This window comes from Dendropsophus ebraccatus, chromosome 9 (genome assembly GCF_027789765.1).
Source record: "Dendropsophus ebraccatus isolate aDenEbr1 chromosome 9, aDenEbr1.pat, whole genome shotgun sequence".
In the NCBI taxonomy this organism is placed as follows: domain Eukaryota; kingdom Metazoa; phylum Chordata; class Amphibia; order Anura; family Hylidae; genus Dendropsophus; species Dendropsophus ebraccatus.
The window spans coordinates 34,298,300-34,311,410 of NC_091462.1; the positions used below are offsets into that span (position 1 = coordinate 34,298,300).

The 13,111-nt window shown below is 38.9% G+C and overlaps 1 protein-coding gene across 4 annotated transcripts in view; it reads left to right on the forward strand.

The window, feature by feature from the left end:
* MAP3K20 (mitogen-activated protein kinase kinase kinase 20) overlaps positions 1-13,111 on the forward strand; it is a 150,710-nt gene that overhangs the window by 71,290 nt on the left and 66,309 nt on the right. For all 4 annotated transcript variants that reach the window (XM_069982942.1, XM_069982944.1, XM_069982943.1 and 1 more), the window contains exons 8-10: positions 2,011-2,097; positions 7,455-7,529; positions 10,594-10,700. In XM_069982942.1, coding sequence (XP_069839043.1) covers positions 2,011-2,097; positions 7,455-7,529; positions 10,594-10,700 — 269 coding nt within the window. The remainder of the gene's footprint in view (positions 1-2,010; positions 2,098-7,454; positions 7,530-10,593; positions 10,701-13,111) is intronic.

Here is a 13,111-nt window from a genome sequence, read left to right on the forward strand (position 1 = left end):
GTCTACAATATTGTGAGCCTTAGTAAATAGAGTATGACTAACCATGAAGAGCAGCTGCTGATAGCGAAGACTCTCTTAATTTTCCAGTCATGTAAGAACATTTTCTTTTTTTTTTTTTTTTTTTTATTAATTATGAATAAGGGTGGTGGAGGAGTCACATACAAGTGAAAAAATACATGTGTACCATACTTGGTGTGTGCCAAGTCTGTTGTACCCTAGGTTACAATAATATATTAAGGGGCTGCCATCTTGGGGTAGCTGTTTTTAACAGCATTTAGCTACATGCTTTACGGCAAGTTTCATGGATATAGATAGGAATAGACAAAGTCTGTCCCCTTGAGATGAATGTGAAACATTACTGAGCTTACTCTGTGACCTTTGAAGAGGTCATTCCACATAGAGCTGCTATTGTCTCTTCTATCTACTGGTGTCACATGTCGCTGTAATTCCGTACAGATGACTTTATAGCAGAACAGGAAGTCTCAGCTTAGTTTTTGCCCCAGTGGTGAGAATGAAAACTGCAAGATTAATACATAGATAGATAGATAGATAGATAAATAGATAGAAAATTTGAAAAAATGTCACCAAAAATTCTTTAAAGATATGCTTAAAATAAAAACATTGTTTAGACAATAAGTCATTTGCTCATGACACATTCCCTTTTAAAGCGTGACTGTCGTTTTAGAAAAATATGACATGTCCATCGGTGAAGGTCTGGGTATAGAGACCACCACAGATCATTAGAACCTGCAGGGAAAAGCAAGCGCCTCAGCGCTGTTTTTCCCCACTGTCACATACCCACTAAAGATGGTCTCTAAGACGGGTTATAAACAGCACTCAGCCAGCAGGAAGAAGCATGGCTGAACACTCTCTCATGCTCGATGAAAACCAGCTCCATGAAAAGACCTAGTAAGCTGTGTGCTTGTCCCCACTGGTTGATGATTGGTGGGGGTCTCAACACCCAGGCCCCCACTCATTATTAGAATCTTTTGACATGTCTCTATGACTTGTCAGAAGTTTTCTGAAATGACAATTAGAATTCAGCAGTGTTGCATATGAATTTGTTGTGCCAAATTACTTTCTTTCATTACACCTTACCTACCTATAGTTCACATGCCTACTTCTGAAATACAATAGTACGTCTATTGTGTTGAATTGGTAATATTTTGAAGATATATTATTTAAAAAAAAACAAAAAAAAAACTAAACTTTTTCTACTCAGTGCTAGCTTTAGAAAAACTAAATTTCCTAATTCAACAACATATTCTTAAACATTCATGAAAGGCTTTACAAGAAATGGCCATTGTAGATACTTTCTTCTTTGTCATGGGTTGACAGGTTTTCCATTGATGCACTCAATAATTCTCTACTGTTTCCATTGAGTTCATGTTTTTGGTTTTTGGTTTATTGGCTTAATGGGTATGTGTTGATATTTTCTGTTTCCAAGTCTCTGTCAAGTGTGTATATTCAGGGATATACAATTTCTTAAATATTCATGGCATCGTAAAAATCCAAACCTCAAAAATTTGAACAAAATTTTCCTTGCCAACAGTCCATTAGTAGTGAAATTAAATATTTAGCGATCTGGTGTTAATGAAAACTCAATTCAGGCCTTCATAGCAAATTAACTCTTAGAAATCTTAAATAACCTTAGGTGACATGTATATATCCCATATGTGCTTATTAGACCCCTTTGTAAAAATCTAAAATAATTACTTTTCATTAGTCAGTTTGTATTTATATTTTATATTATTATTATGTTTTTTTTTTATTTTCTGACTAAACAGTTTCTTTTATTTACCTTTTTTTGTTAATTTAACTATATTTAGCAACTCAAATGTTATTAATAATTTACACCAAATCTGACGTTTTCAGATTTCAAACATTTCGTTTTATAGAAAATATTTTGTCGGCAGTAAGCGAGTTAGACTGTGGATGTTACACAGTTATTTATATACACTGTGCCGTTTAGGTGATAAATGCGGTGAATTGTCTTTATGCTCTTTTTAGGTTTTGTGGGAAATGTTAACAAGAGAGGTTCCATTTAAAGGCTTGGAAGGACTGCAAGTGGCTTGGCTCGTGGTAGAAAAAAATGAGGTAAGGCTACTTTTTTTTCCTCGGATACAGTTGATAGATATGAAAACAGTATTGGGGGTTTGCAAAAGACTTTTTCATCTTCTTCAAATTGAAAGTAAGTTCAACGCTTATGGAAAGATTACCAGTAGGAGCTAACACAAAGGGTCAAAGTGATGTTATTCCTCATGAATGGACCCTTTACATCTAATTGTTGCGGCTTCACATCGTGATGCTGTAGATCAAAAATTGTAGAACTACTGTACTAGTTTCTCAGTCTCAATAGGGTAACCTGGGGGTTTGCTCTTCGTGATGAAAGGAGCCATTGCGTCCAAGGTAGGGGACCAGTTTAACTCCGTCTCCCGCGATTTTGGGCATCTTTTTACTGGCCAGGAGTTGATATTTCAGTGAGAGACCTTCAGCTACTTCAACTTAACTCTCCCAGCAGGAGACGTTTTACTACAAGAAGCTGTCACTTTAGATGAGAGTTTCAAAAATAAAAGAAGAAAAAAAAAAAAATAAAGAAAATTACAGTTTAGCCTCCCGCAGGATGTTCAACTCCACATTAAAGGTATGTTCATAACATGTATTGGCAAGGCTGCGGCTGAACGGCAAGGTTCCTCCTCAAAGCTTTTCCATTGAATGAAGTCTTTAGTGGTGTAAACACTTCCTACGCTGGAGAAATCAGACGGGAAATCTCTGCTTTTTAAACTTTCTTAAGCGTCTCTGCTCGGAGATTTAAGCGCAGCGCTGTGATGGTCGTGTGCACCATCTTATATTAATACAGTAGTCATTTTAACTATTTATTTTAATATTTTTATTCTTATACCTTAATAAAAAAGCATTAGTAGCCATTTTTTTAAGCCTAGTCCATTTCTAAAAAATAAAATTGAAAATTATTTAAAGCCGTCATTTTAAAAGAATATGGCGCCGAGATACTGATTGGCTGCAATGGACTACTTTTTTTTTTTTTCTTATCTTTGCGCCAGTCGCCATCAATGACCTTCACTGTGCCAAGGTCACCCAGTCACAAAGTGAACGCTTAGGTCATTCTAATTTCTAAGGTGCTCCACATGCAGTTGAATTTACTTTGTAGGTCGATATAATACTTCAATACCTGGTAGAAATATTAGAAATCTATATATTTTTTTGGTTCATTTTTACTTTTTTCAGTTAATAGTGGAGATTTATATATTTTCCTTGACCTTGCAACAGATAATTTCAATCCATAGCAATCTTTGCATCCCAGCAACCCAGATCTTTTATTGAGTTGCCGCTTTGATTATGTCATATACTATAATAGTATTATTCTTGGAGATGTGTCAGCTGGCTGGTTAGAGGGAGCACAGTGGCAGATCATTCATAATGTATAATACCCTTAATAAAATCTTCATGTAATACATCATCGAGCTTTATAGTCTATATAAAAACCCTAGTGATGTATAAAGAGTTATTAGAATCTTCATGTAATATATCATCAAGTGCTATAGACCTTATTGTCTATATACAAACTATGATCACCTACAACCAATACCTGTAAACAGGACGAGGCAAAAACGCAAAACTAGGTCAACTCACTGGTAGATAAGTGTGCACATGGTCCAATACTGAAGCACGGTAGGAAAAAGACAGCTTGTGAAGTAATTAAAAAGAAACATAGAGAAGTCCTCCGGCTCCAAAAATTCATGAGATCAAAAATTTATTGAAGCGTGAAAAAAAAAGTGTTAAAAAAAATCGATGTCTAAAGGCAGAAGACCGACGCATTTCAATACCTGTCCAAGCCCATAGAGACAAAATTCTCAACCATTTCCAGTCTCCATGGTCTCATACATTTTACAGCATGCAAGGTGTTATCTTAAGACCAGTTGTTTTTAGTGCACATTTGACAAGTTTGTGTTTTCTTCACATATAAATTGTACTTTACCTATATAGTAAAGGTGCGATTGCCAGATTAGACCTACAATATGGGGTTGTGGGGGTAGAGTAAGTTTACTAGATATCAGAATAACCAATAATATTTTCACATGGGATCAGAAGCAATCGGCACTACAGGTGTAGATGAGGACTAAGTTATAAAATCCCGTAATGAATGATGCATCCTGGGGTGCTCACAAATAATACAGTCCCGTCTGGTAACAATGTAATCAAAAGATAAAGTAGTGGCACTCACCAGTGTGATTCGTTTGTGCAGGTATCTTTATCTCAGTGACGCATGGACATATACAAGGCAGACGCCAGGTTGGTGCAGGTTACAAGCTTGTTTCCCGCTTCTGCGCTGGGGTCTGTTGAAGCGCAGAAGCGCGAAACAAGCTTGTACCCTGCACCAACCTGGCGTCCGCCTTGTATATGTCCATGCGTCACTGAAATAAAGATACCTGCACAAACTGGTGAGTGCCACTACTTTATCTTTTGATTACAATATTTTCACATGATATAATATTTTACTATATGATATATAACAATTATAGAATTGAATTATATAAATACGTAAAAGGATTCAGAAAATCCATAGGTCTACCAAGTAGTATAAGACACGGATAAAAGAAAATATGGGGAAACTTTGCTTCACCTGATTAATACAGAGGAAGGAAAAAAGAACATAAAGCATAAGCCAATCTACCCTAAAAGGGAAAAAATTCCTTCCTGACCCTAAGTGGCGATCAGACGGGATCAACATTCTTTGGTAATATTCCGCAGAAAAAAGGAGACAGTGAGATGTCTGCAACATAAAACACTGATAAGTTTAAGTATAATGTACATGATGTAAAAGAAAACAGTAGATAGGGATCGTAATGGATCTGTGAAGGGTTTCTATTTGTGGCCACCAGACGCCATATATATGAAAGTCAATCATGGAGGCAGAATTTGTTACATCTGTAATTGCTTAATGCTTTCATCTCAGTAAAGTGTTTTGGTGGAAAGTGATGACAGCAATGTATCCAAATGAAACGGAATTAAAAAGGGTCCACAGAGTTAGTATTTGATCTTTCCAGGCTTTACTATATTCCATTCCCACATTTGCTTTACAACATCTCTTGGGGCCAGATGAATGTTAGTGTGTGATTATCCTTTGTGTCCATAGTCTACAGTGTGTTGTTAAAAATGTCTGGTCCACAGGTTAGGGTATTCACTAAACACCCCAAGGCTATGTTCACACAACATCAAAAAAAGAGAAAAGGTGTCCGTTACAGCCATGATTTAATTGACTTCAATGTAACACATGAAACAAATGAAATGATGGACGTCCAATGCACACAGTGTATAAAATAATGGATGTTGTCTGCGCGGACGTCAAAATAATGATCATGACAGTTATTTTCGGGCGTCTATTGCAAACATTGGATGTTATTTTTTAGTTGTTCACACACAGTTCACCGTTTTTACTATTAAATTCAATCTACTTTTTAATTAACCCCTTCAAGACAGAGCCCTTTGATGCACAAAAGTCCGGGTCAAATTAATGCAATATTCCTCCCTGCCTTCTAAGAGCCATAGCGCTTTTATTTTTCCACCTATAGGGCTGGTTGGGGTGTCATTTTTTTGCGCCATGATCTCTAGTTTTTATTAATATCATATTGGTGTAACAGAAAAATTTTGATCGCTTTTGTAAATTTTTTTCCGATATATCATTTATTAAAATCAGCAATCCTGGCGTCTTTTTTTTTCTTTCATTTACGCCATTCACCGTGCTGGAACAATAATGTTATATTTTAATAGATTGGAAAATTGTGCACGCTACAATATGTAATATGTTTAAATTAAAAAAATATATATTTTTCTATTTTTATAATGGGTAAGGGGGTCTTTTAAACTTTTACTTGGGGGGGGGGGGTGATAAGGGGTTTTTTAATACTTCTTAAAAACTTTTTTTTTTTTATAATTTTTATCACTGTAAAACATACAATCAATAGATTGCATATACTGATCTATGCTAGGCCATAGCATAGCATAGATCGGTGTTATTGGTGATCTATGTATAGAGCCTGCCTGAGAGCAGACTCTATCCATAGATGGGCGATCCAACAGGACAGGACAGACTTTCCCCGCCTGTCGGCACAAGTGATCGATCACTCAGTGACAGAGTCATTCCATGTGTTTTCAAGATATCACTGTGCAATGACTGCCACACTGTTGGTAGTTGGAAATGTCAAGAGACAATTTAGAAAGCGCTAAAACTTGTTCTAACTTTAGAGGAATCCTTTAAAAGTTCACCAAAGGATATTTTCACACTGATTTTCTAATGTGAATTTTAATATGGATTCAGCATCATAGGGCACACATACCATCAAAGTAATGGCCGTTTTCTTAAAATAACGGCCATTATTTACCAATAAATGATGCCCATCCAATAAAAACGGACATTATTTTGACAGTGTGTGAACATAACCCAAATCTGCTTGAAGTCTGCAGCACATTAACCATAATAGGAAAGGTAAAATCTGCATCAAAACTTTATATGTTAGTTCTTGATGAGATTTTTCCCATTAAGGCTAGATTCACACACAGTACAATAAAAGCTAAATATGAGTAAAAATAAAATAATGAATAAACAGATAAAAAAGGGAAAGCAGGTGGTAAATAATGAGCATGTTGATTATTTGGACGGTCACTTAAATTACGGTTGTTATACTATAGCTGTCTGTGCACTGCCCTCCCAATTTCCCATTGACTTCAGTAGAGCGCATTATAAGGCAGGGTTCACATGGTGTAAGACACCAGCCGTTCTATGACCCGGCCGGGTCACAGAGCAGCCAGTGTCAGAGAAGATCATTTTGGCCGGTACTGCAGTTCTGGCCAGATGATCTTCACTTCCGCTGAATTCGGATGTGCCCGCATCCGAATATCTTGCTGCACACAATGGAGCGTGCAGCCGGAGCTGCTTGCTCCATTGTGTGAACTGACAGGTTCTCTGCAGCCGCTATTCAATGAATTGCGGCTGCAGAAAACTGACATGTCAGTTTTTTGCGGGGCTGCTAGCAATCCTATGTATACTATGTCTATACACTCCGGCCGGGATTCCCTCTACAATGTAAGTTCAGTATTGATCACGCCCATTGTTGAAAATCGGCAACAATGGCCGTGATTAATACTGAACTTACGTTGTGTGAACATTTTATTTTACATACATATTTTACAGTGTGTGAGCATAGCCTAAAGGTAATAAAACTTTAAAATGTAAACAAAATTTAATAAAAAGGTTTATTTAAAAAAATAGTTTATAAAAACTATGATTTTCCATGTGGAATTTACAGTGGATTTCTCTCCCAAAAGTATTGGAAATGTTAGGCTTCAAACAAGAACATACCCTTGTGCGTTTCTGGATATGTTTTCTTTACATCATTGAGCAGATGCAAAAATTCCTTCACATTTCTCGTTTTCAGAGGTTGACCATTCCCAGCTCCTGTCCTAGAAGTTTTGCTGAATTGATGCGCCAGTGTTGGGATGCTGAAGCAAAGGTATTTGGTTTTATTACAATCTATTTAGGAATATTATGTATCCAACTGAAACTTCATTTTTTATGTCTGTGTAGGACTATGGAGTTAGTGCTCGGTTCCTCACTTGCTTATCATCTTTTTTACACAGTCAGGGTCCTTTTACACGGCCCGATAAGGGGCCGTGCAAGGACACAGTGAGATCGGCGCGGGTTTGCAGTGACTTCAGCAGGTACAATTAATTGTAAAGCCAGGACGCACAAATGATCCCTGTATTGTTCGTGTGGCCGTTCTATATATATTGCTGTCGGCCGCACATCCCCTGTTTACACAGGTAGATGTGCGACTGATAGCAATACATTTTGAAGCTACACAAAAGATGCGATCAGCCGACGAGCAGGCATTTGCCCGGTCCTAGGCTGATCGCTGAGACTTTTACTTTTACTTTTTACTTTTTACAATTACCGGCTGAAGAAGCGTTTCTACCAACACTTTTTGCCAATATAGAAGGGGCTTTATGGTCCTTTTATATAGTTCATTTATTGGCGGGCCTCAGCACTCACTGCAGATAATCAGCTGTGTAAAAGGGCCAGTGATCAGCCTTGATTTCTTTTTTTTGTGTGCAGGCATTAGAGTAGTTCAGCACTTTATGGCACCAGTTGATTTAAATTTTTTTTTTTTTTTTGCTAAACTACCCCTTTAAAATAATCTGTAGCTGCCCACACATCTTTCCATGCAAACAGGAATGTACAGGCAACTATCATGAAGTTAATATTTAATAGTAATTATACAGTGACTATTCACGTGGGCCAGTTGCACAATTGATTGTAAAGGCTCTGCAAACGAACGCCAATCTCACTGATGATGGGAACCAATCAGCAGGTTAATCACCACTGACCTGTTAGAATCCCCTGGTAGAGCAGGGCTGAAATCCAATGAAACTTACAATGCTAATTATCATCTTTAGTGCATTACAAGTGGGCCAGAGCCCTCCAGTACACTGCAACACAGTACACTGCAACACAGCATTGTCTTCAAAAACTACATCTACTTTTGTTATTTGGCATAACTCATCGTGGTGACATTACTTCGTGTTACTATATTAGTGTAAATTCCCTGAAATTGCAGGCTATGGTGTGTCCAAATTGTAACATGGTTATTATCTCAGCATGCGCTGTATCATTGTATTGTTATGTCTTTAAACCTGTGAATTTGTATGACTTGCTTTATGGTGTTACTTTATTGTTTTTTATAAATTACAAGTACCTGTAAATACACGAATTCTTGTAATATATCCTATTAAGGGTGCCTTCACACCTACCGGATCCACAGCGGATCTCACTTCTGCGGATTAAAAGCGAGAACCGCTGCGGATCCGGTATCAATTCACCCCTATGATAGCACATATTCGCAGCGGGATTAACATCCCGCTGTGAATATGTGCTTTAACTCTCTTGTGCCCGCAGCCCCGTCGTCGCATCCCCCCATCCCGGCCACATCCCCCCATCAGCCCACCCCCAGCCCGCCGCCGCCCGCATCCCGCCGCCGAGAGCATACAGTACCTGCTCGGCGGCGCGGCTGCAGTGAGGCTGCCGACTCCGGTCCCGCTCAGATCAGCGGGCCGGAGATGGGCTGATGGGGGGATGTGGCGGGGATGGGGGGATGTGCCGCCGCCGGGGATGGGGGATGCGACGGCGGGGCTGCGGCCACCAGGGAGTTAAAGCACATATTCACAGTGGGATGTCAATCCCGCTGCAAATATGTGCTATCATAAGGGTGAATTGATACTGGATCCGCAGCGGTTCTCGCTTAGAATCCACAGAAGTGAGATCCGCTGTGGATCCGGTAGGTGTGAAGGCACCCTAAGGGAGCGTGGCATATTTTTCTGCCTGGAAGCCATCTATAAATGCTTACTTCGCTAGTGTGAAAACCAAATTTAAAAAAGTCTATCTTAGGGGTGTAAGTGAGCACAGATTTGCTAGATCAGAGCCTATTATATAGCTCAGTGATCATGTGGCAAGAGCTGCATGGGCATTGTTAAGGATGTCTATGCAGCCTTTGCTTTTATGTACTCAGTGCCATATAGAAAATTATAAAAATTATACTTACCTCACTGCACTTGTCCTCCCAACCTGTTTCTGCGTTCCCCAGTGGCCACAGCCGCCACTGACACCTTTGAACCCATCTTCGTAGTGACAGGCACCACTTAGCCAATCACTAACCAAGATGGGACAGCTCCGCAGCCAGTGATTGGCAGAGACGGGTTTAAAAGTGTCAGCAGTGACTTAGGTCAGCGGGACGACACAGAAACAAGCCAGGACAGCGGACAGGTAAGCAACATGTTAATTTTTTCTATGTACCTTTTTATGAACTTTCGATGATTTTTAAACATGTTGATAGACAACGATCATCCGCTAATTGGCTCCTCAGCTGATCGTTGTCTCTATTATACAGAGCGATATCCATTCGAACATTTTCCATCATGTATCTCATGAAAATCTATGCTACATGTGGATGGAATTTTGAACTTCACACATGTGTTGTACTGTAATTTTCTGTTCCGTCGTGTCTGAATCCATGCCAACATGACAGCAGAAAGAACCTGCCAATTCATTAACTAGCAAGGAAAAAGCCCAGAAATATGCAACTATGAGTAGGCTCACAACGCGTTTTGGCTGTACATTGTAATTATATGTACTAATCCCGCTGTGGGCCAATTCCTATAGTATAATAGTATAATTTGGGGAATAGACTAAAAGCCATTAAAGTGACTAGGATCACCGCAGTATATGCCAACATACCCTTTGGCCAGTCTCCTGAGATATATGAGCGACATACAGCCCCAATGGGATATAACTCATGACTTAGACACAACATTTTCACTGCTTTACATGATATATATATATATAGATATAGATATATATATATATATATATATATATATATGGACACCTATCTTTGTTATTTGAGCAATGTGTTCCCCCCCCCACTGTGATGTCTTATTTCCATCGCAGAGGAACCTTTTACAATTTTCACTTCATGTTTGCATTGTAGTTATATCAGTTCTCCCAATTCTTATGTTTTCTAGAAAAGGCCATCATTTAAACAGATTATTTCAAGTTTGGAGTCCATGTCGAATGACAGCAAGCTGCCAGACCAGTGCAATTCATTCTTGCATAATAAAGCAGAGTGGAGGTAAGAATAATGGTTTCTTCGAGTCACACATATTATCTTTAAGTAAATGTACCATCTGTACATTTGCTTTGAGTTTTGCACATGGATAAAACGGTGCAGGCGCAGGAAAGCCGGTGCCGCACCACTTTTTTTAAACTGCGACCCACAGTTCCCGCATATGGCGCCGTTCCATCCACAGGCACCGACTGTGGGTGAAGCACTGGAGGAACCCCGCCTCTATGGCGCGGCTCTATTGATTTTAAAGGAGCCACGTCAACCTGCAAGGACTTTATTTTTCGTAGGTTTTGTGCATTTGATTTTCTCTTTTTTTGCTAGAATTTGTTATCCATTGTTGACCTAGAATGTAGTTAGAGAAAATTAGAACAACCTTTCTCCATGTGCCCTTTAGATATCCATATGCTTTTGTTCTGGGGGACTCGGGTTATCCACATATTGTTTAGATGGCCATTCATTTGAATAGCTGCCATCAGGAAATGATCCAGCAACCACAATTTCCTCAGGCAAATTCTGCTGCATGCTGGGGGTCCTGGGAGTGTGGGTAGGAGATCGGTAAGTTTATAGCATTCACCAGTGACTCATTTTAGTACTAAAAATTTCAAAATGCTGTTAAAGTTGGTTATAACAAGATCACAAGTTATCTCCTAACCAGAGGGCAGATTGGTAGGGGTCCGACCGTTAGGACTCAACCAATGCCAAGAACAGAGGTCATCTGATTGTATGGTGCAGCAGGATACATACACAACCTTCATTCTATTCATTCTTTATGGGACTTCTAGATATTGCTAAGCACTGAAGGTTTGGAAGCCTCTTAAAGAATAAGTGGAGAGCAGGGCATGCATTTGGGCTGACACTCAATTAATATAGGGGACAATTGGCTTCCATTCAGCTGAGAATAGGGGACAATTTTTGAGGTAAGAATCACTCTTTAATAGTTGTTATAAAGTAATAATAAAATTGTAAAATATATGTGTGGATAATGACTGACTGAGCATGTGTGTCCACCAGCACTCAGTTATATACACATTGAACACTAGGTGGCATCATACTATGTCAGTAAGCACCATAACTCTTTTAACAAGATGCGAAGGGCAAACATCCTTTATTTTGATGGTCCAAATAGTATAATGAATATCAATGGTGGAATAACCCTTTAAATTTTAAGATGCCTATGAAGTCGGCTTACACATCGAAGTCAAAATAACTTTGTCTGTTTTATAGTTTATTTGTATCATAGTTTATTTGTATCATAATAACTGTATCTCTTCCCTGCCTCGTCCATCCATAATCTGGAGCCATCTGCTTCTTTAAGTATTTGGAAAAAAGACATTACAAACCACATTGTATCATCAGGGGGATTGGTACCACAAGTTTCCCACTGCAGGCTATATTAAGAAACGATGGAGCCTGTCCAGGGAAAACGGTTACAGAGATAGCAAAGTATTCAAAGCTTGTAACGAAAAGCTGAGCAGAACAATCAGAAATGCAGAGAACAGTGAGACTGCGGCCGATAGACGGGAACCAGAGGTTACAAACAAACTAACAGTCTCCTTAATTACAAATGAAGTTTAGGAGGCTGAAGCTGCAATGGTGCAAATGGAAAAAGTGACTCCAGGTCTGGATCACATGACGCAAGTATAAATAGCAAGATTCCCATTTTGAAAGTGTAGAAAAGATTTAGGAGGCTCATGAACTCTCACTGGCAAATGTAATTTCTTGCTCCATCTACTGTTAAGGAATGCAAACTTCAACTTTGTTTTTATGGAGAATAAAGTAAAAGTAAATGTTTGTTCTATCAAAAAGTCTGCATTGTGCATGAAAACCATAGAAATGACAAATTTAGGCTAGGCTCCATGTAAAAATGGCGTCTGTCTTTCATAACGGCCGTCATTGTGCAAATAATGGACGTTACTTAAAAAATAATGCATGTTATTTGCGTAGTGATGCCCATTATTATGAAAGTTGGCCGTCATTTTTACATAGTGTGCACCTAGTCTTCTAATGGTTTGCGAAAGTATTCACCCCTTTTGGCCTTTTTTTTGGTATTTTTTCACAACCTAGAATAAGGCTTTGTTCACACATTGTATGACACTGGCCGTTACGTGACCCAGCCGGATGTCAGATAAGAGTTCTGATGCCAGAGCCACGCACTTCATTTTGTGCACTGACAGGTTCTCTGCGGCCACTATTCAATGAATAGCGGTCTCTGAAAACTGACATGTCAGTTTTTACGGCGCCTCTAGAGATCCCGGCCCAGGATCCCATAGACGGCAACGTAACATATATTTTCATATTAATCACGGTCATTGTTGCAATCGGCAACAACGGCCGTACTTTTACGAGAATATATGTTGTGTGAACATGGCCTTAAAATTTATTTTTTTGAGGCTTTTTATCATTTTCATGTAAAGAAC